We start from the raw sequence: 27,572 nt of genomic DNA, 5'->3' as shown, positions 1-27,572 counted from the left end.
TACATAAATCTGCAGATTCATTTGAGTTGTAAGAGTACAATCTTTAGACATTAATTATGTAATTCACATGAATTCAGCATTGACTTATTCTATTCCAAATTACCCAACTAATGGTTGCTACAGTTCATTTTAATTGCTCGGGCTCAGACAGATATTGTGGAAGCATTTTCACTGGCCGGTGTTGTAAGTGTTGCAAAATCCTGTACTAGCAAATTACACAAAATTTCTGTATAAAATTGAACTGCTGGTATCGTTTGAATATATATTTTTTTTCTTTCAGGGACCACCTGGCCCTCCTGGTTCACCAGGTGAAAAAGGTTCAACAGGACAGGGCATTCAAGGAGATAAGGTAGTTTTATGGAAATTACTTTCTTTAACATTGTGGACCAAATTTGCAGTAGTGTCTAAGTTATTTAAGGCCACTGATAGTTCCATTGGTATAAAATTCTGGATGATGGATCTTGGATTTCTGAATCACTATGCTCCCAGAATATCCCACTGATTTCAGAAATTCTATCCAAGTAATTACAAAAAAATTTATACAGTCCCCTCTACCAGTAGTAAGTTAATGATTCTCTTATTTGTGTGTTTAATAAGAGAACTTCTTTTGATAGCATTAGTGAGACAAACTGCCTTCCAAGAAATTACTGAGCTATTTATGTTCTGTATTGGAAGAAGATATTCAGCAACTGCTTTCCTTTTGCCTTACCATTTTGGGAAACTGAAAGATGATGTGTATGAGTCTCTGTGGACAGTTATCTCATTTAGGGCATTTGCTAGATTAATACATGTCAACTTCTTAAAAAATATGTACAAACAATAAAACAATTAATTAATAAATCATAACTGTGTTTCCCATCAAAAGACATCCCTCTGTTTTGGTGGATTCAAGATTCTCTAGAGCCTTGAATTACTAAGCCAGTATTTTTCTTCCTTTTATGGAAAAGGCATCAGTCACATCCTTGCACTCAGTTCTGAACTGATCTCTTCGACTAGTGAGCATATTGTCATGTTTTCAAAATGTAACTTCCTTCCTCCTAGTATTTAATTTTCTGCTTTTGAACTCCTATGTTCAAAAACACGAGTGCAGATTTGGAACCAATTTCTTTTCTCCAATTTGGTAATTCCATTGACTCTTTTTCTAGTTTGTTTATAAAGGAATACTTTTTTCCTCATTATCCACATTGTGATGACCAGTTTGTCTAAGACAGTGTTCTTTATAAGTTCCTAAATGCAAGTTTCAAAACTGTCATCGATTTCTAGGGTGAAAAAGGCTCTGAAGGTATCCGTGGTCTTCCTGGACCAAAAGGTGAACCAGTCAAAGGTGACAAGGTGAGGCACAGAGTATATTTATAATTGTATCTATAATCATTTATATTTATAGTTAAATTAAGATTATTTTTTACAATATCACAACTATACAAAGGTATATTTTACCTGAATCTGAGCACCTATGTTACACTGTTCCATGCAGCTCCATCAATACAAGTAGCTGATCCTGTTAATGTTAACTTGGAGCACTAATGACTGTATTCTATGCAGCTGGGAGTATGAGGGAGGAAATGTACTTTTTTTTTTTCTCCTAAAATAATTTCATAAATATTCTATTTAAAATATTTTTACTTTTAGATAAATATGAAAATGCAAAAATCCCTGAGTCATCTAATCTAATGGGCCTGGAACAGGCAAAGAAACACCGATATTTTTAGGTTTTTGATATACTCTGCAGCTGCTGGGTTTACATTTGTGAGTTTTTCTTCGGAGTGTTGTGCAAGAAACTATCTATATTTCTGTACAAGAAAATCTTTAAAATCAATCTCAGTATATAAAGATGAGCTATGGATCCTTCTAATAACAAAATTACAGGTGTGATCATTTAATATTATAAACAGGATAGAATTTGTAGGGAAGAAGGGGCATTATTTTTGTTAGATCAGTTTTCATGGGCAGAGTTCCAGGTATTCCAAACACATTTATTTCAGATAGAAGCAGCATATTTCAAGATAATACAGCTTGAGGACTGCTACTCTGTGTTTAGTTTAGTAATCAGGTAGCATGGACTATTGTAATTTAGTTCTTGGGAATACCTTTTCTGTAGGGTGAACAAGGCCAGGTAGGACCACAGGGACCACCAGGACTACCAGGACAAGGCCATGAAGGAAGGCAGGTAAGTCTACATTTTGGACATGTAAAATGAGTATTTCATAAAGTTTTCATTTTATATTTTATCAGAGCTCTAATTTTAATGTAAAGACATTAAAATCTCTTAGTGATTTTTCATTTTTTAAAGTATCAAACTAGTTTTTAAGCAAAGCTTGTAAATACAACTGATTTTGACTGATTTGAATGGTCTTAGAATCATGCAAATGTAAATTTGGTCTAATCTGCATAATGATTTGCATAGGAGATGAATCAGATAGCATTGCTTTGGCAGTTATATATTATACATAAGAATTTTACAAGGCTAAGTACCTACCAATTCTGAATGTCAAGCCCTTTGAAACTTGAACACACCCTTTAGCAGCTGGATAAACTGAAACATTCAAAAAGATCTTCTGGGTTCTGTTAATTTTGGAAGGAAGATTTCTTATAAAGATAAGATACAATTGTTATTAACTGAAAGATGGGCATGTGGTGATCTTCAGATGTGAAAGAGTGTAATGCACTAAAACTCACTTCTTTTGCTTTATAGGGTGCACAGGGTCCACCAGGAAACCCTGGGCCAAGAGGCTCTCCAGGCCATGGTTGGCCAGGACCAAAGGTAATGGTTCAGACATTGTTTTTTATAAGCAGCACTGTCATGAAACAGTAAGTATCTTTTCCAGGCTTTTCAAAAATATGTTTGATGAGAAGAAAATGTAACTTTATTTGAGATAATAATTCCTTTTGAATCTTAGAGAGAAAGCCATCCATGTTATCAAGATCTTCCCCAAATGGAATATATGGCTTCTGCCTGCTTAGGATCAGCCCTTAGGCTTCATAATATGAACTTCTGTTTCTAAAGGAGCACATATTTTTAAGAAGAGGATCTTTCAGACATCTTTGTGTCCAATGAGTTTGGTGCCACATATATGCTGTGTTCAAGTAAATAATTTTACCAAACCGTTTAGCTTTAGTTCAGTGATGGTTTTGAAACCTGAGGCTAATCCTACCACACCTTCATCCTGGCCTTCAGCCTTTGATGGTCATTGTGAGAAAAGAACCAAAACCAAAGGCAGAAAGACTAGGACAGGAAAAAGAAATAAAATGTACTTAGCTGACCCTGCAGTGCAGAATGAGGGAAAGCAGGAAGAGAACACAGAAGTGAGGAAAATAATTACTGCTGTCAAAACCCAAGCCTCTAGTGGTACAGCGTCAGGTGAACACTGTCAGGTGAGGAAAGGAGGAATTGCTGAAATATGACAAGACCAAGTGGAATGAACTGATGAACTGTAAATTAGAAGTGTGCTTAGTAATCGCCTTGATTTATGAAAGGAAGATAATAGACAATAGTCATAGTTATAATAGTAGAAAAAGCACGAGAAAACCAGTAATTTTCTTCTGGGTACAATTTTGGCACGTAAGCAGCAGTTAAAGCAGCAATATTTAACATTAATGTAGAGAAAAATAGGTACCTGTGAAGCATGTTATATGGTAGGCTAGTTCTCTTCAGGTGATAAAGCAAAATTGAAAAAATGGAATTCCTATCTCTTTAACTGTTTTAGAACTACAGGAAGAAAGAATTATGAGGCTAAAACTTTCTCTTAAATGGAACCTCTGATTTTTCTTTATTTGGACTCATTTTTCATTCAGGGACCAAAGAGTTTTTGATATAGTCCTGTAAAGTAAAAAATAAAATGCATTGAAGCATAAGGAAGAAAGTTGGAGTGATTGACTTTCTGCCCACTGCAGGGTTAAATAAAATAGATACAAGTTACAGGGGATTTTCAAGAACATAAATTCCCAGTTGAAATCTTGACCACTTAGGATCATAGAATTGTAGAATGTCATCACATCCACCTCTGTGTGTAAGCAGCTAATTAAATTGTGCAGGTAGTCAATGAAGCTAAACTGTGTTTCTCTATTAAACTAAAGACTTTTTGTTGCTAGGGTGAAGCAGGTAATCCTGGACAAAAAGGAGAACCAGGACTTCCAGGAATTAGCTCATCAGGACTCAAAGTGAGCCAGCTTTTATTTTTGATTGTTATTTTCATGGTCTTTTAATCCTTCCACTAATTGATGATAAACCAAGCAGAAGATTTTTTGGTATAAATTAACTGCAATCAAAATAAGAAGGAATTTCAGTGAGGGTCATAAAAGCATTGCCACTACCATAACTGGAACAAAGTTTTCCCCTAATCTTTTCTAAACTAGTGAGGTCTTTCCTGGGCCTGTTAGAAAGGTTGCTAACTCTCTTCCCCTGTTTTTTCTGATGGGAAAAAAAAGCCAGTCTGTGTGACAACAGCATTGTCAGTGTTACTGCCTGTGTGTTGGAAGAGATGTAAAAAACTTTAAGGTTTGGCTTCAAATGCCATTTTGAAGACTGTTAACCATATCTTTAATGACTTCAATGGGGCTTCCAATATCAGGTAAGGTGGCACAGACATCTTGTTTTTAATGATTTTTTCTTAAATCATGAAAGAAATGCTTGGCAGGACTGCTTCCTGCTATGCTTTTTTTTCAACTCTTTCTGGTAAATGTTAAAAGTATCACAGAATCACAGAATTTCTGGGTTGAAAGAGACCTTTAAGATCATCAAGTCCAACCCACGTTCCAAGACCTCAACTAGATCATGGCACCAAGTGCCACATCCAGTCTTTTTTTAAACACATCCAGGGATGGTGACTCCACCACCTCCCTGGGCAGATGATTCCAATATTTGACCACTCTTTCTGTGAAAAACTTCCTCCTTAATTCTAGCCTGTATCTCCCTTGGCACAGCTTGAGACTGTGTCCTCTTGTTCTGTCTGTTGTTGCCCGGAGAAAGAGTAATGCCAAGTAATGCCTTGGTCATTTTGTACTAATGATGAGGGGCTAGTGTCCAGTCAATTACTGGACATTTTTGGTTGACCATCCTTTAAGTCCCAGATGTTTGACTTAGCAAGTAAATTACATTCATATAACATTGTAATTGTGCACAGAATAACAAACAGCATTCAGTCATGGTTTTATTCACTGAATAAATACAAATTTGTTTAATACAAGTTGAAGATTTAAGAAGTAGGTGGGCAACGTGGAGAGAAATTTCGAATGCTTACTTTATGGGTATTAAAAACTAGGGTCTCTATAGAGTATTTAACTTACTGGAAATAAGCTTTATTTGAGGAAAAATATTTTTTATCTTTAATAAATATTTTCACAAACTGTTGGATCCATTTTACAGAATAAATGATTTTTTTAAATAGGCAAACGTAACATTTTTTTCTTCAAGGGAGAAACAGGTCTACCAGGAACCCCAGGAGACAAGGGGGTGAAGGGAGACAAAGGGTTGTCAGGGAAAAAGGTAAGGAAATATATTTTACCACGTAAAAGGTGTACAAAAAGGGTGATGAAGGAAGAACAGATTATTTGCAGGTTTGCAGTGGAGTTCACCCTTGAGGAAAGCATATGCCAATACTTTTGCCAGGGATAAGGGACTGGGTGAGCTGTGTCCAACAAACTCTACTAACAGTGGTTACCACCTGAATGAGCATCTGAGCTGCAGGCGAGCAGCCCTGGCTTTTGTGGGCAATTGACTACTGTTACATGTCACAATCTTCTTGGACAGCAGATAGCTCATGCCTTTAGCCTGTTCCTCGTGGCCTGTTCAGGTCTTTCCTGACACTGAGAAGTAATGCTGCATCACTGGGACTTAGGGCATCTCACAGGGTGCTGAGCTGTGGCTGCAAGCTGTCAGCTGTGGCACAGGACCCTGCACAAACAGCTGAACCCAGGGCTGTTTGTTTGCAGGGGAAACTCAGAGGATCTAGGAGAAACTCCACCACATTTGGAGAAAGAAGCATCTATTCAAAACAGTGGACAGTAATTTAGAGGGGTGCAAAGCAGAGTGCCCGACATAGTAAATTTAGAGCAAATTAAATGAAAGCTTTTAATTGTATTCTTTCCAAAATGAATGAGCTGCTGAGTAAGCAAAGCGCTTTGCATTTTTAACTGCTGCTGAGAATCCAGGTACCTCCAGACAGCTACTGTGCAGCTCTTACAAGAAGGTAGCAGCTGGCTGACATGTAGAATTGATAAACTAAACATAATTTGGAGTAAACAAATCAGTGTTTTTGACTGTGGGCTTTAAATCAGAAAATATTTGAATAGTAATAAATATCTATTAAGAATGCAACATCACATTTTTGTCACCTAAAAGTGGAAATACCAGTCAGACAAGCTCCAGCCTGAAGCAGTAAGCCTTCCACTGTGAGAAAATATGTAGCATTTCTGTTCCTACTTAATTATATTTTTAAAATTTTATCATCCACTGCTTAAAAAGTAAGATTTGAGTGTATCAGAAGTGCATCAGCATTAAGAGTAAATGTTGGGTTGAAGTTACAGATGGTCGTGCTGGGTTTTTGGTTTTTTCTCTTGCATATTGCCTTTACTCTGATGATTAATTTTGTGCTGCCACCTTCCCTGTTGTGAGCCATTGAAGGTAAAAATAGTAGTACTGAGCAACTCCCCTGGGTACTCAGGGCAGTGCACAGAACAGCTGGATGCCTGCAGTAAGTAGCATGGTGATATTACAGTAGTTATTTGCAGGTGTGACAATGTCTCACCTTAGTGGGATCCAGACTGATGCCTATCAACAACAGACTCTGTAATATCACTTGCATCAACAGTTCAAATCAGAAATGGATCTTAAACTCATTTTAATCTACCTTTCACTCTCTAAATTACCTACAGGTATCCCGATATACTAATCTGGCTTGCATTATGCATAAGTATTTTGTAGATAATATTCCTTAATAGAATGTTTTGTGTGGGCTATTTTGAGTTATTTAATGTTCCTTAATAGAATGTTTTGTGTGGGCTATTTTGAGTTATTTAATGTAATGTTCCTGGCAAATATTTTCATCCAGGATAGGCTACTGGCTATAGATTTGTCTAAAATTACTTCTCAGAATTGGTCCATCAAGACATTTTCTGTTTAGTTTGCAAGCATTTCCCTTCCTCTTGTAAGTATATGCATGGAATCCTTTCTACAAAAGATTGATGCAGTTGCAAATGGCACTATTACAAATGTTTGTGAAAATAAGGAATATGAATGTAGGAGGTTGCAAGGCTTTAAGAGACAGAATACTTTATTCTTTCTAGGAAAAAATAAAACAGATATTTACTGACATTTTTGGGGAAAGTATTTATGCAAGCATTTTTCTCATAACTCTATCAGTAAAATTAACTACATGAAAAGTAATTAATCATTTAATCTCTGTTAGGGGGAAAAGGGAGATGAAGGTCTGAGAGGCCCAGTAGGACCCCCTGGCAAAGGACTTCCAGGTCAAAAGGTATGACTTGATGTGCATGCTAGAGAAATACTACAGGCTTTTGTAAGAGTTTGGATTCTGAGCTACTTTTTCATTCATTGTATCATAAGTATCAGCTCTATTTTAGCTGATGATTTAAAAGGATTGAAGCAAAAGAGAGCAATGTGTTCTGTAGCCTGAACAAGTGCAGCAAAATCTCTAAACACAGAGCCTAAAGTTAATAGGGCAGTATAGATTTCCTTAAAATTTTCATTAAAGTTCAGAAGTGACAGATTAGCTTAGTATATTGATAGAGAGAGAGAGAAGCTAAGAGAAATTAGGAGAATAGTTAGACATCTTAATATGAAATTAAAAGCCTGGAAAGATGTATTAGTAGAGAGACAACTTTTATCCTCCATTTCATATAATTAAGGACATTTGGGACACATTCTAGAAATGAGCAAGATTTCAGTTGGAGTGGAGCATCTAAACATCTCTTTAATTATGGGTTAATAATTATTGTTGTGGTTTGGGGTATTTCTGTAGCTGCAGCTGTGAATTAATCTTTGCTGTGATTGAAAAAAAGTTTGTTTTCTTCAGGGTGACCCTGGAGAAAAAGGATCCGAAGGAATGATTGGTCCTATTGGGCCAAAAGGCCAAACTGGATCAAAAGTAAGCTTGTTCTTCCATGGTAACCCTTCTTTTTGTATTTTATTAAAAAATCTATAGCACTTACGCGGTGTAAAAATTTCTCAAGCATCTGATGCTTATAGACTTAACAGAACAAAGGGAAAGCAGAAATATTTCCATCATCTATCCTAAATGACACAGTAGTCTCGAGGAGAAAAAGAATAAAGATATATTACATACAGTTATGCATGAGCACTGATGAGCTAAACTAAAGTTGTCTGAGTGATTCTAACCATGAATATTTCTGCAATTTTTACTTTGAATCGTTAACTTTCTGTTATAATATTTTGTCAGTGTTACTATGAATGAATTATAAGGAAATTGAAATAATATAAGTGTTCTTGTTATTCCATTGGATTGTAAGCCAGACAAAAAAAAAAATTAATCAAAACTGAAAAAGTCAAATACACAGTTCAACCAATGGTTATTTAAAATATTAAACTTAGACCAGCTTTAATAAGAACAATATGTTGATTTAAGTATTTTTTACAGTATTGCTTGTTTTGTAGGTAGATCTATATTGTAGCTATTTTTAGTTCAGAAAGTCGAACTGTCTGTTTAAGTCTACATTACATCATTTTGTAACAGGGTGATCCTGGAGAGAAAGGACCCCCTGGTGTGCCTGGAGCATCTGTTAGGGGACCTCCTGGACCAAAGGTGACTATCTGATACATATTTCCTAGAGACCAGATCTGGAAATTTCTGGTGTACATTTCTGTCAAAATCAAAAGAATCTGATTTAAGGAACTTAAAATTCTTTGTTGTAGGAAGAAAAATACTGAATTTCAGAAATAAGGACTAAAAAGTATTAAAGATTAACAGACAGTGTTGGAGGCCAGGACCTTTAATAGCATGCTGAACTTGGTACATAATGATTTCCTCCTGAAGCCATTTGTTTAAAAAATCCCCAAATACTTATTAGATTTCTGTTTTGGTTTAGTCCCTCCTGTGAAATTAATTCATTTGAAGTTGGTTTTTTCCAAATTTGCTATGCTTTTTGCTTCTTAAAATATGGCATTAAACCCCTGCAAGAATATGTTTATATATAGTTCTAGGGTGGTATATGTTGATTTTTTTTTTGAGATGCGTGTTTGTACGTCACTGCCAAATGAACAGCTGACCTGTGTGTCCTACTTGAAATGAAATGTCATGTGCAGGATAGCTAGGGCTACATCCATCTCATTTTCTCTATGGGAAAAATGTACTTGAAAGAAGTGGGAGTCACCCTGCTGCATAAAATAGATGGATTCAGGAAAAAAAAAAAAAAAGCTAACTTAGAAGGTTTTAAAAATATTTGAAAATTCGGTGATATTTAAATAATAAAGTACTTTTATTACTTAAATTTTTCTTGTTATAATATGTCAGGTAACTTCAGCTTTAGTTGATACTTTTCACCTTTGGTGTTAGTTTTTAGAGTGAGGGAATCACCGATGCATGCCGTATCATTCTGAAGCAATATCATCCCCATTTTCTTCTTCCTTAAAAATATATGTGTCCCACCCCACAAGTATCGGAGGGTATGGTATAAAAAATATATATGACATAAACAGTCTGGCAATAGGACATCACAGAGGGATATTATGTGTTTTGGACTTGCTTGTGCATGGAGGAGAAAGAAAGACAAAAATGCAAAATGCTCAGGGTATACCTGGAGTAAAAATGTAACCGTGTAGAAGAAGAAAAGAAGATTGTGAGCTGCTCATATCTCCTATGTTGGTTTCAAACCATAATAATGTGACAAACTTTATATGAAGAGAATACAGGTGACATGCTAAAAGGCACAACTTGTATGAGGACAAGTTTCCTTAAATCAGTCTCCCTTCTTTGTGTTTTTTCCAGTTACTGTGACATTTTTAAAACAGACAAGTAAGGGAGTCAAGGTTGTTCATTAATAAATTCATGCTGAAAAATAGTTTTGTAGAGTTCCTTGCCTTTTTCCCTATGATTTTATTCTGTTCAGTGCAGTTCATACAACTTTCATAGCAGATGGGTCATTATCCCAAATCTAATGAAGTCTGTAGGAGTCTTTTGAAATTCTTTACTAAATTTTAGAGCAGATCTTATATGGGCAGTAGCTGGTGGAAAAACCCCAAGTATTTGGATAATTATAAAATGCAAGTTTATTTTTAACAAATATACAAAAATTTGTCTCTTCAGTTCCCTCGTAACTTCTTTGATTTAAACAAATATCTACTATGTTTTAGACAGTTGATCAATTATGCAACAGGCTACATAGGTCTGTTTTATCTTTCAGTTGTGGAAAATACAACAGTAACTACTAATTTTGTTCCTGAAACCTCCTGGTGTCTGCAATTGAGAAGACAGACATGATAAATTTCTACTGCAGAGAAAGTTTCTCAAAGCTTGGAGTTATTTCTGGGAGTCTGAGGTCTTTTTGGGACATCTCTAAGTATCTGAGATGGTGATTAGTGATTGCTAGAGGTCTTACCTCCTGGGCAGCCATGGTTGTATCCATTGGGAGTTTATTTCTTTTAAGCAACACCCACATTTGAGGACTGGAGTTTTATTTCCCTTAACAATCATTATGCTGTTACTAATATGGGGATAGTGACATTAGAAAGCTTTGTTTTTTCTAATATTTCTTTGTCATGGTTACAGCTGCTCAGTGGTTTTGATTGAGCATTTAATTACATTCCCTAGTGAATGTTTCCTGAAATACTGCATGTTCTTCTTACTGAGAAATTGAAAATGTTTCATTGCAAATTTAGATTTTCTTAGTAAGTTCCTTAATGTAAAATGAAACATCTATTGCCAAAGTTTTAACACCAGAAGGAGCCAAATTTTGCTCCATGAAGGGTTAACATAAGGAATGTGAATTCTAAGCCTGATTGCTTTCCCGGAAAGCCACTGACAGAGCTGTTACCAAAGAGTTGTGCTGTGTAATGTTTGTGGAAAACTTGAGTTTCTCCCTGAGACTTCAGACTATGGAACTTGCAATTTTGAAGTGCTGTGCCATTGCATCTATAGGCTTTCTACATATACTCTTTGAATTTCCTTGCTGTTCTCTCTGTGCTCTGACAGAAACAAGGTTATGCAGCCTGCTTGTGGACAAAAGCAGGCAGGAGCCACAGGTGCATCTGGCCTCTCAAAGTGAATTATGACACTCAACCTTCATTGGAAAACTAAAGCCATCAAGTTATTTGTGAAGGTAGAACAAACTCTTTTACACAGCTGTGGAAAAGCAGAAGTGTAAGAGAGGTCAGAATCAAGGTAGTCAAACTTTCCTCTGGAAATACTGGTTTCATGTTACCTAGCTCAAAAATTGTCTCTGTAAAAAAGAACCGAAAACTTGTTCTTTCCTCTAAAACTTTTAAAGTTAAAACTGAATATAGGTAATATAATTCCGAATTTGTTTATTTTTAAATAGGGGGAACCAGGACACAACGGATCACCGGGAGATACTGGACCACCTGGAAATTCAATAATGGGACCAACGGTAGGAGTTTTTAGACAAAAGCGAGAAAGTAAATAAGCGTGAGACATATGCAAAACTCCTATGAAAATATAGACACCGCTTGAAACTTTTAAGTAAAGGAATTCAATAATTCTTCAACTTTTCCACCATTCCAGGTTATGTCTGTTTTTAAAATAAACTTATTATCTTTACAAAGAAGAAACACGAAATTGTATAAATAACTAGTCCAGTGTACCTCACCCTGCAAACTTCCCATAGGAAATCTTCATTAGGAACGCAGTTCTTCAAATTCACCTCTTCCCCTCTAACACACTTTATATCATATTGTACTTCTGTCACTTGTGATTTGGGCTGTAACTTTCTTTAAGACTTCTGCCACTTCTGATAAGGGAGTATTTCAGGGAAAGGTACCATTTTTGTGAGCTCCTTTCCAGACTAAAATTGGGAACCTTCTTCAGAAACATCTTTTTATTCCTTTCTACTTTACCGTGTTCTGCTCAATTCCATCACTTCATTTTGTGGAAATCTAGACAATAGACAGGAACTATCTTTATATTATAACTTTGGAAAACTGCTTTAGTGTGGAGGTCTTTGAGCCTATTAGGGTAACTACTAGGATATTGCCCTGGAAGAATTTACCACTGCCTTTGAGAATGCCTCACTCCTTAGGGTGAGTCGAAAGGGGCTTCTCCCATGATACTCTGCAGTACTATGTTAATCTGCCCTTTCCCCATAGATCATTGCCTTTTGCCCTGCCCTTTGTACTACCCCTGTACCCCCAAATGATTGGCTGTGACCCAGGACTCTGCCCTGTTTGTTTGCCCTTTGTCCCTGGACTTCTTTGGTGTGACTCTACAGTAAACCTTGCTGGAGCTCTGTGCAGAGACCCTTTCCCTCTTTCTTCGCTGACCTAGCTGTGGTGTGAGTGTGGACTGAGTGACTGTACTTGCCTGAGTGGCTTTCTCAGAAGATGCTTTCAGGAATGTAGTAGCAAACACCACCCATTTTACCACACTGCTACACCTTAGAACCTGTCCTGGAAAGGCTGGAAAAGCAGATGAATTCATTTAGCAGACTATCTGTGACTTCAGGGGCATTTGCTTCCTTATCAGTGCACTGCCTTATGGTGAGTCACTGTGATTTTCTCTTCTAGACACCACAAAACTCTGGGAAGCAGTAGTCAAGAATTGCTCCTAGGCCATCTCTTGTATGACTGTTTAAAAAGCCCCAACAAAATAATCTGGACTGGAGAACTGTTGCTTATATAAGATTTGGCCATTGACTTGACCTAAGTAGATTTATAGCATTTATGGTTATGTTACTAATAGCAAGCCCAGACACATGACAAAATCCCAATTCTCACAGAAGAGAATGTGTTAATATGTATTTGGTATTTACAGCAGCCTGCTGGGATTAAATTAAAACATCTGTTTGGATGTTTTATACTGTAGCGAGATTAGAAGTAAAAACAGATATGAACCCATGATTTATGTTTTCCTTTCTTGTTAAATAAAAATATTATGAAACATTTCTGAAACATTTCTCATTTTATCCACAGTTTAAGATCAATGGATATTAAGAATCAGGAAGAAGTGAAATTGACTTTCCATTATAAAGCTATTTATGATTTAGGAGCATGCTGGTTGTCTAAATTTTTACAGAGGTGGATCAAAATTCCATCATTTGAAAATTAGGAGACATGAGGAGACATCTTCAAGAGCTCACACAGTTTGAATCTGGTAGTCAGGGTCTGTTTAAAGTCTCTCAGTGAAACTGTCCTGTTGGGTTCAAGAATGGATGTGATTCATGCAGGAATGACCTACTATATAAAATTTACTTCTATTTACTAATGACCTACTATATAAAATTTACTTTTACATAAGGCATGCTTAGATCACTATCCATATTTCATCTAAAGTAATTTCAGGGTTTCATCTTACCCAGAACATTACCTTGTCTTTCTTCATTAACCTACCTGCTAGCCTAAACCTATGATGTATAACTTTAGGAGACCCAAAGCGTCTCTTCTATTTTTCTGATTGGACTAAATTGGTTAATAAGAATAGATTATTTGTGTCTATGGTAGAGACATTCATGGGACAGGAAATTTTGGCCAAAAATTTGTTTTAGTTGTATATCCAACTAAAATACAAGCCGGTTTGTTGTCCAGACATGGACATTGTATTCAGACAGATCAGGTGCTGAGGTCTGAGCTTCTAACTGGACTCTCTTCTAGATTTCTTGAAGTATTATATTATTGCAGAAATTTACAGGCACAACGCACAATGAAACAACAGTTTTCTGTCCCTTGTATTTTCATTTTCCTTATTATTTCCTTTTACTGGAGTAGACAGGGAAATATTCGTATTATTGTATGTAATTATTCTTGAGGATATACTCAAGAAGTTGTTGACAGCACTCTATAACACTCTGTAGAGTGTATTAACATTTCTTGGTTCTGTGGGACGGAGTGAAGGGCGTGCAGGTCTCTCTGTACAGCCTCAATATCCATAATGTGCTCGGGAGGGAGGTGCAGGTGGGACCTACACACATCCATGAGGATTTCCCATTGCTGGTGCTGTCACGTGAGCATCTACAGTACAGACCAACAGCATACCCTCAGAGGTGCTTGAAAGAAACACGTTTTCTTTCTGGGTTCTGTGTCTATTTCAGTCTATTTCAAGCTCAGCTAATTTTCTCATAAAATGTCAGGAAAACTCTCACTGGAGTGAGGAAAGAGGAAAAGTTTGCTATTTGCTTCTTGTCTGGCCATGAAAGGAAGCATTGAGGTTTTGCAGATGCACAAACCTTTAGTGCGAGTCAGTGGAAGGGTCAACAGAAGGAGTGATTGTCTCTTGATAACAGAGCATTTTAGACTGCTCTTTTTCTTATAACTGTTGTATTTTTTCTTTTCCTACTTTCCCATATAGAATGAAATTTTGCTTTAATGTATGAGAGAACCAATGTGATTACTTGGAAGTGCAGTATGTGCACATATAACTTAAGGCTGGCATATCATGTTTCAAAATTCTGAATTCAGTTCTTATTGCTCAAACTTACCCCTAAACTGATAAAAAAGTTTGGTTTTGGTTTTGAAAATAAATTTAACTTTGTATGGGCTGAATACAAAGTCAATGCTCTGGAAATTTCTCTCTGCAGCAACAAATCCAGAAATTAACAATTTCCTAATAAGAATTCTTATTCTTCTAAAATCTTAATTAATTCAATTGAAACCACAATAAAAAAGCATAGCAATTCCTGCACTTTGTTAATGAATTTTAAGAGCTGGTAACTGCTATTCTATGTTTCCAAAAATATTTTAAATATCTTCCTTACATATTTGTTAATATTCTTTACACTGTGATAGTCCAGGTAGTGGCATGATTTCTGACTTGCTGTTGTGTTTAGGGGCCCCAAGGACCACCTGGACCACCTGGACCAGAAGGACCAAAAGCTGACAAAGGTGACAAAGGTGAAGCTGTAAGTAGAGTTTTAATTCTGTATTTTTGTTCAAAAAAACCAAACCAAACAAACAAAAAAACCCCAACAAAATTACTATGTGATAGCACAATATTTAGTTGCTTAGATTTAGTTGCCTAAGTTCAGTTATTCATCCTTTAGCTAATTTAGATGTATCATGGATATTTTGAAGCCCTCTACTAGATACGGTACCAGTTGTACAAGCAGTTGGAACTGGATATAAATGGTTCTCATTTCATTGTCATGAAAGGGATACCATGTAATTCCATAAAAATCTTTATGGCTGCTCATACGTGTTTAAATATAATCACTGTTATGAATTATTTTTCTGCCTCCCTTTTCTTTACTCTTCTCTGATCAAGAGTTCTAATACCATCTGCTTGACCAAATTCTGCAGTTCCAGTTCCTTGGATTTTCAGCTGTTTTTCATACTGGGCAGTTAAATCCTCTAATTTGAAGATTTTTCACCTCTTGCTTTTCTGATGGTTGGCTTCAGAAGGAATTAATATCTGAGTTTTCCAGCTGGCACATTCCATTACAAGGACATATCATCCTAAATTTTAGTCACCCAAAACCACACAGACATGTTTGACTAGCCTCTCTCTTTTCCACTAGAAAGTGGAAATACTGTTGCCATCCTTCAACCACCACGTGTCAAACTTCCACTAGCACTATTTTCTTTATGTCTAATCCAGCTTTATTTCAAACTATAACCCTACCAAGCACTCCTAAATTCCCTGAGGTGGCATTTGAGTGCTTCCAAATTCCTACTCAGCTCCAATTTCCTATCATTCAAACTGATGCTGAGAAGGTCCTTTGGGATCAGAATTATTACATGAGGCATTCACTCAGAATTCCTGGTGTAATGCCTTGTACCTGACACATTTCATGTTGTGTAATGTGCAAAGGTTCTGTTGTGCTGTCTCGTGGTAACATCTTTCCCCTGCCATTCTGTGCCCCGTGAGCTGGAAAGACCAACTTAATAAAGCACTGTCAGACATGGACAAGATTTATGTGGCTAAGTAGGTAGCAGGATGGGTGAAAACCATCTGCCCTATGAATGCTGAAAGGGAGCCTGGGAATGCCTCCAGCAGTATGAAAGGCAGCTGAAGGGGCAGATGAATTGAGCAGGGAGTTGAGGAGAACAGACTACCAAACAAGTATACACAAATATGTTAGGGTTACCTAACCCCTAAATTTAGATGGGTTAGCTCTGGTATTTCAGTTGTCTAATGTTTGGAGCATATGAATCATGGAGCAATGTCTGCTTTTCGCTGTTTTCTCTGAGCTGAGAACAGTGTTCTTAAGTCAAGAGCTGGACTTTTTCCCACCGATCTGAGTCTTTTTAGGTTTCCACCTGGGACTGGGGATGGCTGTTGCTCCCTACACATCAGAAATGTGAACAAATTCCTTTCTTTGTTGGAAAACACAAGTACCTTAAGACAACTACTGACATGCTTTATTTCTCTGCTGTACCAGGGACCTCCAGGACCAGCAGGCCCTACAGGACCAGAAGGACCAAAAGGAGTGGGAGATGCTGGACCAAAGGTATTTGTCCAATGATAGACCAATGCACCTGACTTGTAAACAAGGTAGACATATTCCAAAAAATGCATTGGAAAAGAACGACAAATATATGAGAAAATGCTGCATTCTCATCTCTCGCTTTTCATTTCTGTTAGAAGAAAAGCTTGTGATAGACTTTTCTGATGTGACAGAAACTAGTTCTCACTTTATTCTCAGACTGGATACAAATTTGAAGGTTTTCCATACATCCAAAGCCCAGGATGCTTCTAGATGCTGGTGGAAGTCAGGATCCAACACAACCACAGTATTGCCTAATAATTATTCCCTTCCTTTCTCTGGCAGAAATATGAGGGATGAGGCCAAAAAATGAGTTAGGGTTACATGGAACTATTGAGATGTCTTTTAAGTTGGATTCCTAAGACAAGAGTATAAACTTTTATCTAAAATAATTTGTTTATTTGTTTAGAGGCAAAACTCACCAAAAAATCCAAACCAAACAAAAATACTGGTAAAGGGATTTGAAGTACAACACTGAAACACTTCCAAGGTTTTCCATAACGCACAGAATAGCTAAAGTCTTATGAAACTAGAAAGCAGTATGTAACTCACCTAAAAAGTCACATGGTAATTGTTATGCTATAAAAGGTTGGAGAAAGAGAATTAAGACCAGAATCATACAACAAACTACTTTAAAATATCCCAGAGTGGTGTTATTAATGATTTCCTCATTGCATATGTGAAATAAGAAACAGGCAGCCTGTTGCAGAAGGAAACAGAAGAAATATTGCCTAAACAAGTTTTTTCCCAAACAGAAGGAACTTTCAACTTCAGTTCTCTGAACAGGAAAATTTACTTTTAAAATAAACTGCAATAATCTCTCAAAACCATTCACAATAAAGGAAAAATTGAAGGACATTCATTCTTAGAATGACTTGACTTTCGAATTATCACAGGATGGTCCCAATGGCATTGGGATCTGGGAAACCTGGATTTATCCTTCTCTTTTGAATTAATGCCTATCAATAAAAGGTATTTCACATCAAGTAATGCAAGAACTAAAAGTGATTTCAATTATGTTATTCAATATAAATTTACAAAAAATGCATATGGCTAAACTAATTAGATTTTTCTGTATGAGGCTGTATCTTTCCAAATAGAAATATCAGGCTTGCTATAATGTAGCCTTATAATACTGATTCTTGATACTACAGAAGAACATTTCATTAAAATCCTAGAATCTTGTATGAAATTATCAAGGCAGATATTGATAAGGATTTAACATATGTCTTCAGGATGTCTACCATTACATCTGAATTGCTCCTTGCTTCCTAAATGCATTCTGAAAAAGGAATTGGAAAGTCACATTGTCAAAAAAGATGGTCTCCCAATATGATGCCATGGTTGAACAATTGAAGTCCAGAAGCATATATCACAACTTCAGTGGGAATAGAGGGGAGTAATAGAAATAAATTTTAGCTGAATCCAAAATGGAAATAAATAATTTCCTTTTTTTTTTTAAGTGAAAGGAAACCACTAAAATAATTGCAGTGAAATTTCTCACAACTGGAAATTTTAAAATCAGTGTTTGTGGCTGTGTTTCTGAAAAATATCACAAATATACAGCTATACAGAAATATACTTAGAAAAATCATGGTGCCTGTTTTATATCAGAGATTCAAAAGGGGGTCACAAGTCCATTCTGTTCTTATAACCAGTACAACAAGGTAATTGCTGGGACAAGAAACTCTTTAGCTGTGTAATTATCAGAAAAGTTCCAACCTAGATCATGAATGATGGAAGTACAATATGGAATCATGAAATGCATTGGGGATGAAGGGGTAGAAGGTGTAAAGTAAAAGTAAATATGCCCACTTTTTGCAGTGGTGAACTGATGAGGTCTTCAGGGCAGCCAGGACTTGGTGAAGGGAAGGAGAAATCTTGACTTTGTGTTTCAGGAGGTTGGTTTATTATATTAAGATATATATTTTATTAAAATGACCACACTAAAACTATACTAAAAGAACAGAGAGAAAAGATTCATCAGAAGGTGATATAGGAATAAAAAAGAATAAATAACAAAGTTCTGAGACTCACAGAGAGTCTGAGAGCTGCTGCCTCCTTGATTGGTCACCAAGTAGAAACATCCCACATCAACCAATCAAGGAAGCACCTGCTGCATTCCACAATAACAAATAACAATTTGTTGACATTTGTTCCTGAGACCCTCTCAGCTTCTCAGGAAAAGAAAATCCTAGCAAAGGGATTTTCATAAAATGTCATAACTACAGTGAACATGGCATCTAGTCTTTTTATCACAGTTATTCTTAAATCACTGTAAGTCTTGTGATAAAATAGCATATATATTTAATTAAATCATAGCTTAGCTGTTATATGGCCTTAGGCTGAGACAGGGAGATTCGGATTAGATATTAGAAAAAAGTTTTCCCCTGGTAGGGTGGTCAAGCACTGGAATAGTTTGCCCAGGGAGGTGAGGGTGTCACCATTTCTAGAGGTGTTTAAGAGCTGTCTGGATCTGGCACTGGGTGATGTTGTTCAGTGGTTATGGGCTTGCTGTGGTACTGCCAGGTTGACGTTCAGACTTGATGGACTTGGCTCTAAGTAATGTTAATCATTGCCAGTTGAATAGAGTTGTTCATATTCCTTTATGAAGACATCAAATCCGTATTTGTTGGTCCCTTCTCCAGCCATGAACAGCATAAAAACAATCACCATTCCTCAAGATGTGTGGAGTGAATTCTATTAATGGTGCTAGTAAAGGGGTTTTATTGGTAGCATCTTTTTGTGAGGGGATATGATCTGTGTTATGTTAGTGGAAATTTTAAATTAATAATAAATTTGGCAAAAGGCCTGTGATACTGTGACCCAGTTTTGACTAAGCCAAAGTGAAATAGCTGAGACCAGGATGTGAATTTCTAATAATTTAATTATATTTATTATTATTAATAGTACAATTGAATATCTAGTAATAGATTCTCTTTTCCTTATCTTAGGCCAAACCAAACTGATAAATAGTTATCACTATTCTTGTATTTCCTGACAATTCCAGGTCAGATCAGGGTTGCCATGTAAACTTAAAGTATCTTATTTCCATCAAGTCATCTCTGTTGTCACAAAACTTGTCAGAATTAGGTAGTTTGAATCTAAGGTCCAAGTTACTGAAAAACAGAACCCTGTAGAGTAGCTGTCTTTGCAAGTAACACAGCAAAATTAGGGCAAATCATGCTTACACCAAATTTTGTACGAAAATTTTTCATGGATCTATGTGTTTTATTTGTGTTACAGTGTGATATTGCCCACCAAACCTGCATGCTCAGAGTAATGCTTATCTAACACTCTGTCAGGATAATAAAAAATTCAAGAGTTAAAAACATCCAGTAAAAATTTTAATTTGTATTTTTTACTTTAAAATAGGTAGGCTTCTTTTTGGTGATGCCCTTAGATTGCTGTGTTAGTCATGTTGAATGAAATGTTTGTTGTTCTATGCAGAGTGAGCAGCTGTAGCTTTTGCAGTGTATGAGTGGTGCACCAAAGCAAGCATTATCCAACAAGATACAACATGTCTGATTTACTTCTCTGTATCCACACCAGACATAGTAAAGAGTGCACTGGGAAAAAAGGAACTTAATACATAGACATCTCTTCTCATTCCCTGATTTTTTGCCCGTATTACAGTCTGATTTTTTAATTTTTGCATAGCATCTTGGTAGCAAAGGTGCCACAAGGAAAAAGAATTCACTTGAATTGAAAGAATTACCTTAGAACTTAGTTCATAAAATGGAAAATCTTCTGTTTTTTCAAATGAAATGTAAATGCACTGGCTACATGTTATACAACCACCCCCCCCCAAAAAAAAAAAAAAGAGCAGCAACAATCTCTGCATATAAAAAATGAACATTTATTTGATAAAAGAGGCTCATAAATTTACACACTAGTTAATTTGAAATTCCTTTGAGGATCATTATATAGGAATGTTCCACTCTTCTGAATCAAAGCTCTGTTCTCTCTGCTTTCAGAAATGGCTCACATATGTGCACACTGCTAGACAGGAATTTTATGTATCAGAGGTCAAATTCACATGAAAACAAAACTGAAACATGTGGGATGCATTCAGTTTTGGCAGAGCCCTATGTTCTGTAGCATTAAAACAGAAGCACATAATGTCAGAATATAATAAAAAATTGATTTAAAAGCAGTGTTGCCAACTAGGAGGTGAGTTACAGACATTGAAGAGCAAGAGTCCAGCCCTAGAAATAAAGCAAGTAACTGGATATTAGAAAGATTATTGAAATCCTTAGCAAAGTCCCTCGTGCATGAACATTTGGGGTGGATCCAGTTGCAATATAAACAACTTTTGCAGCTTGGGGCTTGCGTATTTGAACTAAATGTGGAAAATAGAGATGTAATACCTTTTTTTAAAAATAATGTTGTTCTTACAAATACTGTTATATCCATTAACTCTCGCTAAAGAGAGTATTGCAGTGTCTGCTGTATGTTTCAGTATCAAATACACATCCTTCACAGTAAATGAGTTATATATCTTGGGAAATCCAAGATTTACGTTTCAGTTTACCATTAGTCCATTTAATGATTTTTTTTCTAGAATAAAAGGTACAGAATAGACACTGGAATCCTGCACTTTGTGTCTTGACTCAGCTCTTTATTTCTTCCTTCAGCTGTGTTTTTCTAGTTCACTGTTTTACTGATGGTGTCAAGCTTGTCTACAAGCACAACCAATGAAATAAATTAGACCTCATCAAAGAACAGTATTAATAATTTTTGAAATGAATTCCCTGAAGGACAGTTTAGTGTGACACCTTTGGAAAAAGAACTGCTCCATTTCACAACTCATAAAGCAAAATAGAAGTCTTTTTCTTTAAATCAAGAAATACAGAAACTGTGAAGATTACTATAAAGCTCTACAAAAGAGCTTTTCAATGAGACATCTGGTATTAACTAAGCATGTGAGGCAAAAATTCAATCCTTCACCTGCAACGACCCTGTGGAAGACTGTGTTACCCATGGGAGGAAGAGGCAGATGACTACAGGTCACCCTCAGGCTGTTTTTGGTCAGGGCTGGTCTAAGAGCAGGTTTTAGGTGTACTGGGTACTGGGCCATAAGGAATCATTTATGTTTGGTAGCCTCCCATTCAGTTTTCACTACAGCAGTTCACTGGCTGTTTCACAGGCCACAGTATTCCAGAGTCTCCTAAAAAAAGTGCCTTTTAATGCAATATCTGTATCTCTTAGCTCTGACATCTCTGGCAGATTTCAGAGGGAGGCTTGGACAGGGGAACCTTTGGCTGCTCTGCACAACTTCTGCTCATGAAGAGTTGGCCTACAAACAGCTTTAAATTGTATCGGTGTTGTGGGGACACTGAGAACAAATAAATATTCCTTTGATAATAGAAGGTACTAGATAGGAAGATGTCTTGGCTGTTTGCATTGGCAAGGAAGGTCTGATAAAAATGCCTGAGGGAAAAATTTCCTCCCAGCTGAACATGGCATTTACTTTTACCCAATCACCCTGACACAGCAATTTAAAGCTAAGAGCATCCATATACCATGCCTATGCCCTGACTCAAACTGGCCAGTCTCTAGTGCTTTGGATGAAACAGGAAAGAAATTCAAAAGCTAAATGTTACATCAGGAAAAAGAGTATTATATACTTAGTCTGAGCTTTAGCCTTTATAATCAGAGTTCCCACCTCTCCAAATCTCTCATACCTACGCATAGTTTGGGCCCTGGTACGTTTGCATAACTAGAGACTGAACCTTGGGAATTGCACCTAAAAGCAGTCACTATAATGACTGCACACATTCTTCCCAGGATGTAAAGAAAATCAGTAGAAGATTCTGTTTATTTTTTTCTTTTTAATCTGTTTGATATGTTGTTTCATTTCACCTACCACAACTCAAGTGACATCTGTGATTTGTGATTTATACTTGCACTTCTGTTCTAGATCGAATGCTCCCTCTGCAGGCACAGCCCTTTCTACAGCTTTTCCAAATGCAAAAATAAGTACAATTAAGAGTTTGTATGACTATTTCTTTTTAATTTTGTCAAGAAATATTTTTTTCTGCTTTGTTTTTAATATATTGGATGATCGACAGCTTCTCAGTGCATTTCTTTATTTGCACTTGGCTGCAGAGGAATAGGTTTAGGAATGTCAAGCTAAACACAAATCAGAATATTCTGCATCTCTAACTTATTGGTTATAGACTACTTTTTTCTTTTCAAGGAATGGATGGGACTTTTCTAGTAATGGTGTTGAATGTATACTTATTCCCTCACTTGTACAGTCACAGTCTGAGGAAAACAAAACTGCCTCATCTGTCCCTGTGCATTCCCTTTATCACTGATGTCCCCTGACTCTCCACCTCCTTTGCTGGGTTTGTCTGCAGCACGAGGGGCAGCACCAGGCCCTCTGTTACCCTCATTTTCTCCTCACCAGGGGGCTGCTGCCTTTTCTCTGCCTGATGGTTGAGGGATGAGTCCCCTTTGGATTTTCTTGTTTCTTCAGTAAAAGCCTAAATTGACAATGTCAAAAAGTTGTCTCCATTACCTAGCCTCCAACTATCGCCAAATCTGTTGAAAATTAATATGGTGAAGGCCTGTATATTTCTGATCAATTTGGCTGAAATCAACTGGTGAGTTCAAAATATACTGGAAGAAAAAAATAGAATGAACGCAGACAAGCAGAAGCACAGGCAGAGGATATCACTCAAGCCTTATTTCCTTCAGAAATCAAGCTAAATGTATGTACATTAGAGCTTTTCTTAAAATTTTTTTTATTCATCTATATTGATGCTATTAAAATTCATTTTGTTTACATAAATGCCTAAATTTGACAGTTCTGGAAGCTGAATTTCTCTAGTGTCAGAACAAGCACAGTATCAGTTAAGAGCTTCATGATGATGGTTCCACTAGTAAGCTCCCTGTCCATCCTGAGCACATGGATGTTTGCTAGGGAAATAATGTTCTTCACCTAGAGCTTAAATGATGTGGGTGCCTGTATTTTGAGCTCTTTTTTTTTCTTTTTTTCTTTAATACCTATCTATAAAGCAGCTGCTTATTTATGTAGCATTTGTTTGGCTTGTTTTTTAAACTCAGTAGTTTGACGGCTTCATAAGTGGATGGAAGATGTGACATTTGCTAGATGATGACTGACATTTCTGTGTCTATTTTCAGGGAGACCGTGGAATTAAAGGTGATCTTGGGCCCCCGGGGCCTCCAGGATGGGGGCATATGGGTCCCAAGGTTGGTATGATGCCATGTTGAAGATTTTTGTGCTCTTTTGGGATGCTGGCAGCCAGACCCTGATCTTTCAGACACCAAACAATCTTCATCAGTTATTGATTCACATTGGTGTAGCTTCAGGAGAAATCAAGCATGTAAACATGCTCACTAACCATACACTTCCACCAACTGGATTAGGAAGAATACTAATGGGATGAAAATTGCATTTGCAGCTAAACTTTATGATATTACATCTGGAGATTGAACAGAGCTATCAGGCTGGTAAATTAGCTAAATGACGCATTTCTTCTGCTTGTATCTATCCTGTTTCCAAGATATTCTTTTGTGCTGGAAAATGCATTAAATGTGAATTTTATGTTTGCAATTTTTGCTCAATCAAATTAAATCAAATTGATTTTGTCATTAAAACCATTAAGAAAGAAATATGAAAACAAAAAGTTAATTCTATAAGCTGCCAGCATGCAACATCTGGGCAATTTTTTCTCCCTTCACTAAAGTGATTTATAATTAAAAAAGACATACTGATAAGAAAAGAAAATCAGTACATACCTGGATTTCTTTATTACAGTTTTCTCCATAAATTATTTTTACAAATGCAATGAGGAGAAACATTGTGTATATTTTTCCGCTTTCTGATAGTTTAAAGATACTCCTTTGTAACATTTTGAATAATAGCAGAGAGTAACAGAACCCTCCAGTGCCATTTTGAATAAACTAGAATCTGAATGAAGAAACATAATTATTACTGACTCCAGATATGCAATAAACGACAGGGCATTAATACTTTCTCAGGATGGGTCTGATTTTACCTTGCTTTCTGAAAGCTGCAACAATTCCAGTACTTTGGTAAATCATACTGACACAGCCTGTTTGAAAAGAGAAAGTTTGGACTGAGTGTCAAAATCCTAGTGTGACACTATGTGCTCTTTCCACAAAGCCTGTGAGAAGGAAAAATGTGTTCTCTGTGGGCAAACAATATTTTGTTTTCAAGAGTGAGGACATGTATGTAAGTAAATTTTATTCTTTTATTATTTTCAAGTTAATTGTTCCTTTGCTTTCCTGAGAATTTGCCATGGATGATTACTAAGATTCACAGTGAGAAACTATAAACCAAAGAAGAATCAGACCTAGAATCTTTGACCTGGTTTTACTTCTTTTGCTTGCAGTGACTTTGGGATTATTTCCTTAGTGTTACCAGGAGTTTACCTCCTAATCATTCTTTTTTTGCTTTTTTTTTACTGACTGTTATAGGGTATTATGGGACGTAAAGGCTTGCCTGGTCCCCCTGGCCCCCCTGGTATCAGCATACAAGGAGACAAGGTAATCCAGGTTAATGTGATATCTGTTCAGTTTCTTCTCAAACTGTTTCTTAAAGAGATTCATTGTCTTCTTTCCGTCTTTGCCACCAAATCAGTAAACTCCTGCAAATATTAATTTTACACTTAATTTTTGTATTCATAAGATATGCAATATTTACTTTATTTGCTGGATCTTCAGTACTGTTTGTGTCCAATTGCTCTCCTATTGTTCTTGTCATTAAAATATATTTAACCTGGAGACAAAAGGCTTATCTCTGCCACATCTTATTGATTTACTTAGATCCATAGTTTTATCTGGGCTGCACTTGTAAAAGGCAGTAACAGAGACCTACTGTGGCAAAGTAAGTTAAACACATGTAGGAATGTAAATTAAATTAGGCAGTCTCCCACGTACTCTTAATTGGGTTTTTACTCACACAGTTCCAACCACGAGTTCTCTCCTTGAAAGGAGAAACACAAACTTGACAACATATTCTGAGCATTCAGTTGTTAAATTGCCTTGTCATATATGCATGGAAAAATTTATTGAAACTGGAGGCTCCAATGGAGAACAACCCAAGTTTCTCCAATCCTTAAATCAGTGCACTTAAAATTGAGCATATGATTGAATATTTCCCTGGATCAAGAGTATTGTGCTCAGGTCTCCGGCTCTAAGTGGTCAACCACCAGTGATTGAGTAAAAGGGACAGTGTTCTAGTTTGGTTATAAAAGGTGCCTCTTCATACTGTGATTTTGGCTGTAGATACTAAAAACATCAGAGAATTCACTGGCAAGCAGGTCTTCATTGGAAAACAGTGACATTCTGAAGCCAACAAACAAATTTATGAAAATGTGTATTGTTTGCAAAATGATTCAGAGGAGAATCTTTCTTTGGTCCATTGTGGAATTATTTCATACAAGCTTTACCAGAAAAGCATGGATTCCTTCAGAATTTACTTTGTTCACAACTTGCTTTGATTACATCTTCAATGTCCTCCATTTTTATATTTGTGTTCCATCATTTCTGGTTTTATTCTGCAGATGGCTTTTCTTTTTTTTTTTTTCACTGAGGTATTTCATAGCATAACAATATACTTTATTATGCTCTTTCTTTTTCCCTTATTATATAACTACCTTTTATGGTTTCTGATTTATTCTGTTTCCACAATTTCTTAGACAAAGATGTCTAAGAAATGGTTAAGAGTCATGACTGTCTAGACCTTTGTTTCTGATCTGTTTGCAGTTTGGCTCTGTATAAATTGTTATCAGTAATCACAAAGGTAATACATATTTTAATGTGAGTACGTAAGAAACTCCTTATTTTCTTTTCTCTTCTTCCTGTTTGCTGGATCTCCACGGGCTCTTTGCTCTATTCATGTGAAAATGAGAAAAATTCTTGCCATCTTTGTATTACTTTATGGTATAGGAAAACTCTTTCCTGTCTGCCTTTAATAACAACTTGTGCTATGTTTCCAGAATCTAATACTTTGGATATATCTTTGTTAATTCTACGGGTATGCGAGGTTAATTATAAAAGCACAATTGCCATTCTGGATGAAAATATTTCAGCAATCAAGTGCATTTGATGATACATTAAAAAATATGCAGATTATACAATAATTTTCTGTTCCTGTGAGAAGATAAGGGTTACCCAAAATATATTCAGTGTGCACATTTACACCTCTCTGTCTTTCTCTCTCTCTCCCTCCTCCCACCTCTCTCTCTCTCTCTCTCTCTCTCTCCCCCTCTATCTGTCTCCCCCGTCTCTCTCTCTCTCTCTATGTCTTTAGATACACAGAGATGTGTGCCTACATGTTGACATTTCTATGAATAAATATCTAAAGCATGTTTTACTAGTGTAGAGAATTCAGTTTCATTATGAAAGCTTTCCTGTGGAAGAACAAAGTTCACTGACACACTGTCAAACAAAGGCAGGTTTCTAATACAAGGCTGTGAAATTTAGGGATGTTGGAAAGTAATGTGTCCTGTTTGTGAAATGTGTTTGGGTTTGAAAATAAAACAAACTGTAATGATATGGTGGATCAAACCCAGCTGCTGTTGTTTATATAGTATTCCATGGCTTGTGTAGGTACAGTTGGTCTTGCCATTTCTATTTTCTTCCCTTAACAATTGCTTTTAAAAATTATAATTGTTTTTATATAATTCTTAGGAACAGCTTATTTCTGAGCAACTTTTGCAACTGTCTTGCTCTGGTAGTGCCAGTTTCCTCTACACACTAATGCTTGTTGATGTTTGTTTGTCTGTTTTGTCCTTCTATTTCTTCACATATCAAACTTCATTCTTTCTGGCAACTCTTCATCACATTAAAGTTACTCTACTCCTGCACTTTAGCCACCAATATCGCTCCAAGTATTTTTTTATATAAAGAGAGAGATCTCGGTCTGCATATGGTAAGAATGGAATGCCAAAAAT

The 27,572-nt window shown here is 36.4% G+C and overlaps 1 protein-coding gene across 1 annotated transcript in view; it reads left to right on the top strand.

Moving 5' to 3' along the window:
* The window catches only part of COL28A1 (collagen type XXVIII alpha 1 chain), a 59,418-nt gene that overhangs the window by 20,039 nt on the left and 11,807 nt on the right, over positions 1-27,572 (top strand). The window contains exons 14-27 of the mRNA XM_038128051.1: positions 281-349; positions 1,264-1,332; positions 2,099-2,167; positions 2,693-2,761; positions 4,090-4,158; positions 5,411-5,482; positions 7,404-7,472; positions 8,031-8,102; positions 8,709-8,777; positions 11,509-11,577; positions 14,965-15,036; positions 16,516-16,584; positions 23,773-23,841; positions 25,093-25,161. Of these exons, the coding sequence (XP_037983979.1) occupies positions 281-349; positions 1,264-1,332; positions 2,099-2,167; positions 2,693-2,761; positions 4,090-4,158; positions 5,411-5,482; positions 7,404-7,472; positions 8,031-8,102; positions 8,709-8,777; positions 11,509-11,577; positions 14,965-15,036; positions 16,516-16,584; positions 23,773-23,841; positions 25,093-25,161 (975 nt within the window). The remainder of the gene's footprint in view (positions 1-280; positions 350-1,263; positions 1,333-2,098; positions 2,168-2,692; positions 2,762-4,089; positions 4,159-5,410; positions 5,483-7,403; positions 7,473-8,030; positions 8,103-8,708; positions 8,778-11,508; positions 11,578-14,964; positions 15,037-16,515; positions 16,585-23,772; positions 23,842-25,092; positions 25,162-27,572) is intronic.

Source organism: Motacilla alba, chromosome 2, assembly GCF_015832195.1.
Source record: "Motacilla alba alba isolate MOTALB_02 chromosome 2, Motacilla_alba_V1.0_pri, whole genome shotgun sequence".
In the NCBI taxonomy this organism is placed as follows: Eukaryota; Metazoa; Chordata; class Aves; order Passeriformes; family Motacillidae; genus Motacilla; species Motacilla alba.
Note: the sequence above shows the minus strand (reverse complement) of the source record. Positions and strands in the feature narration are given on the sequence as shown.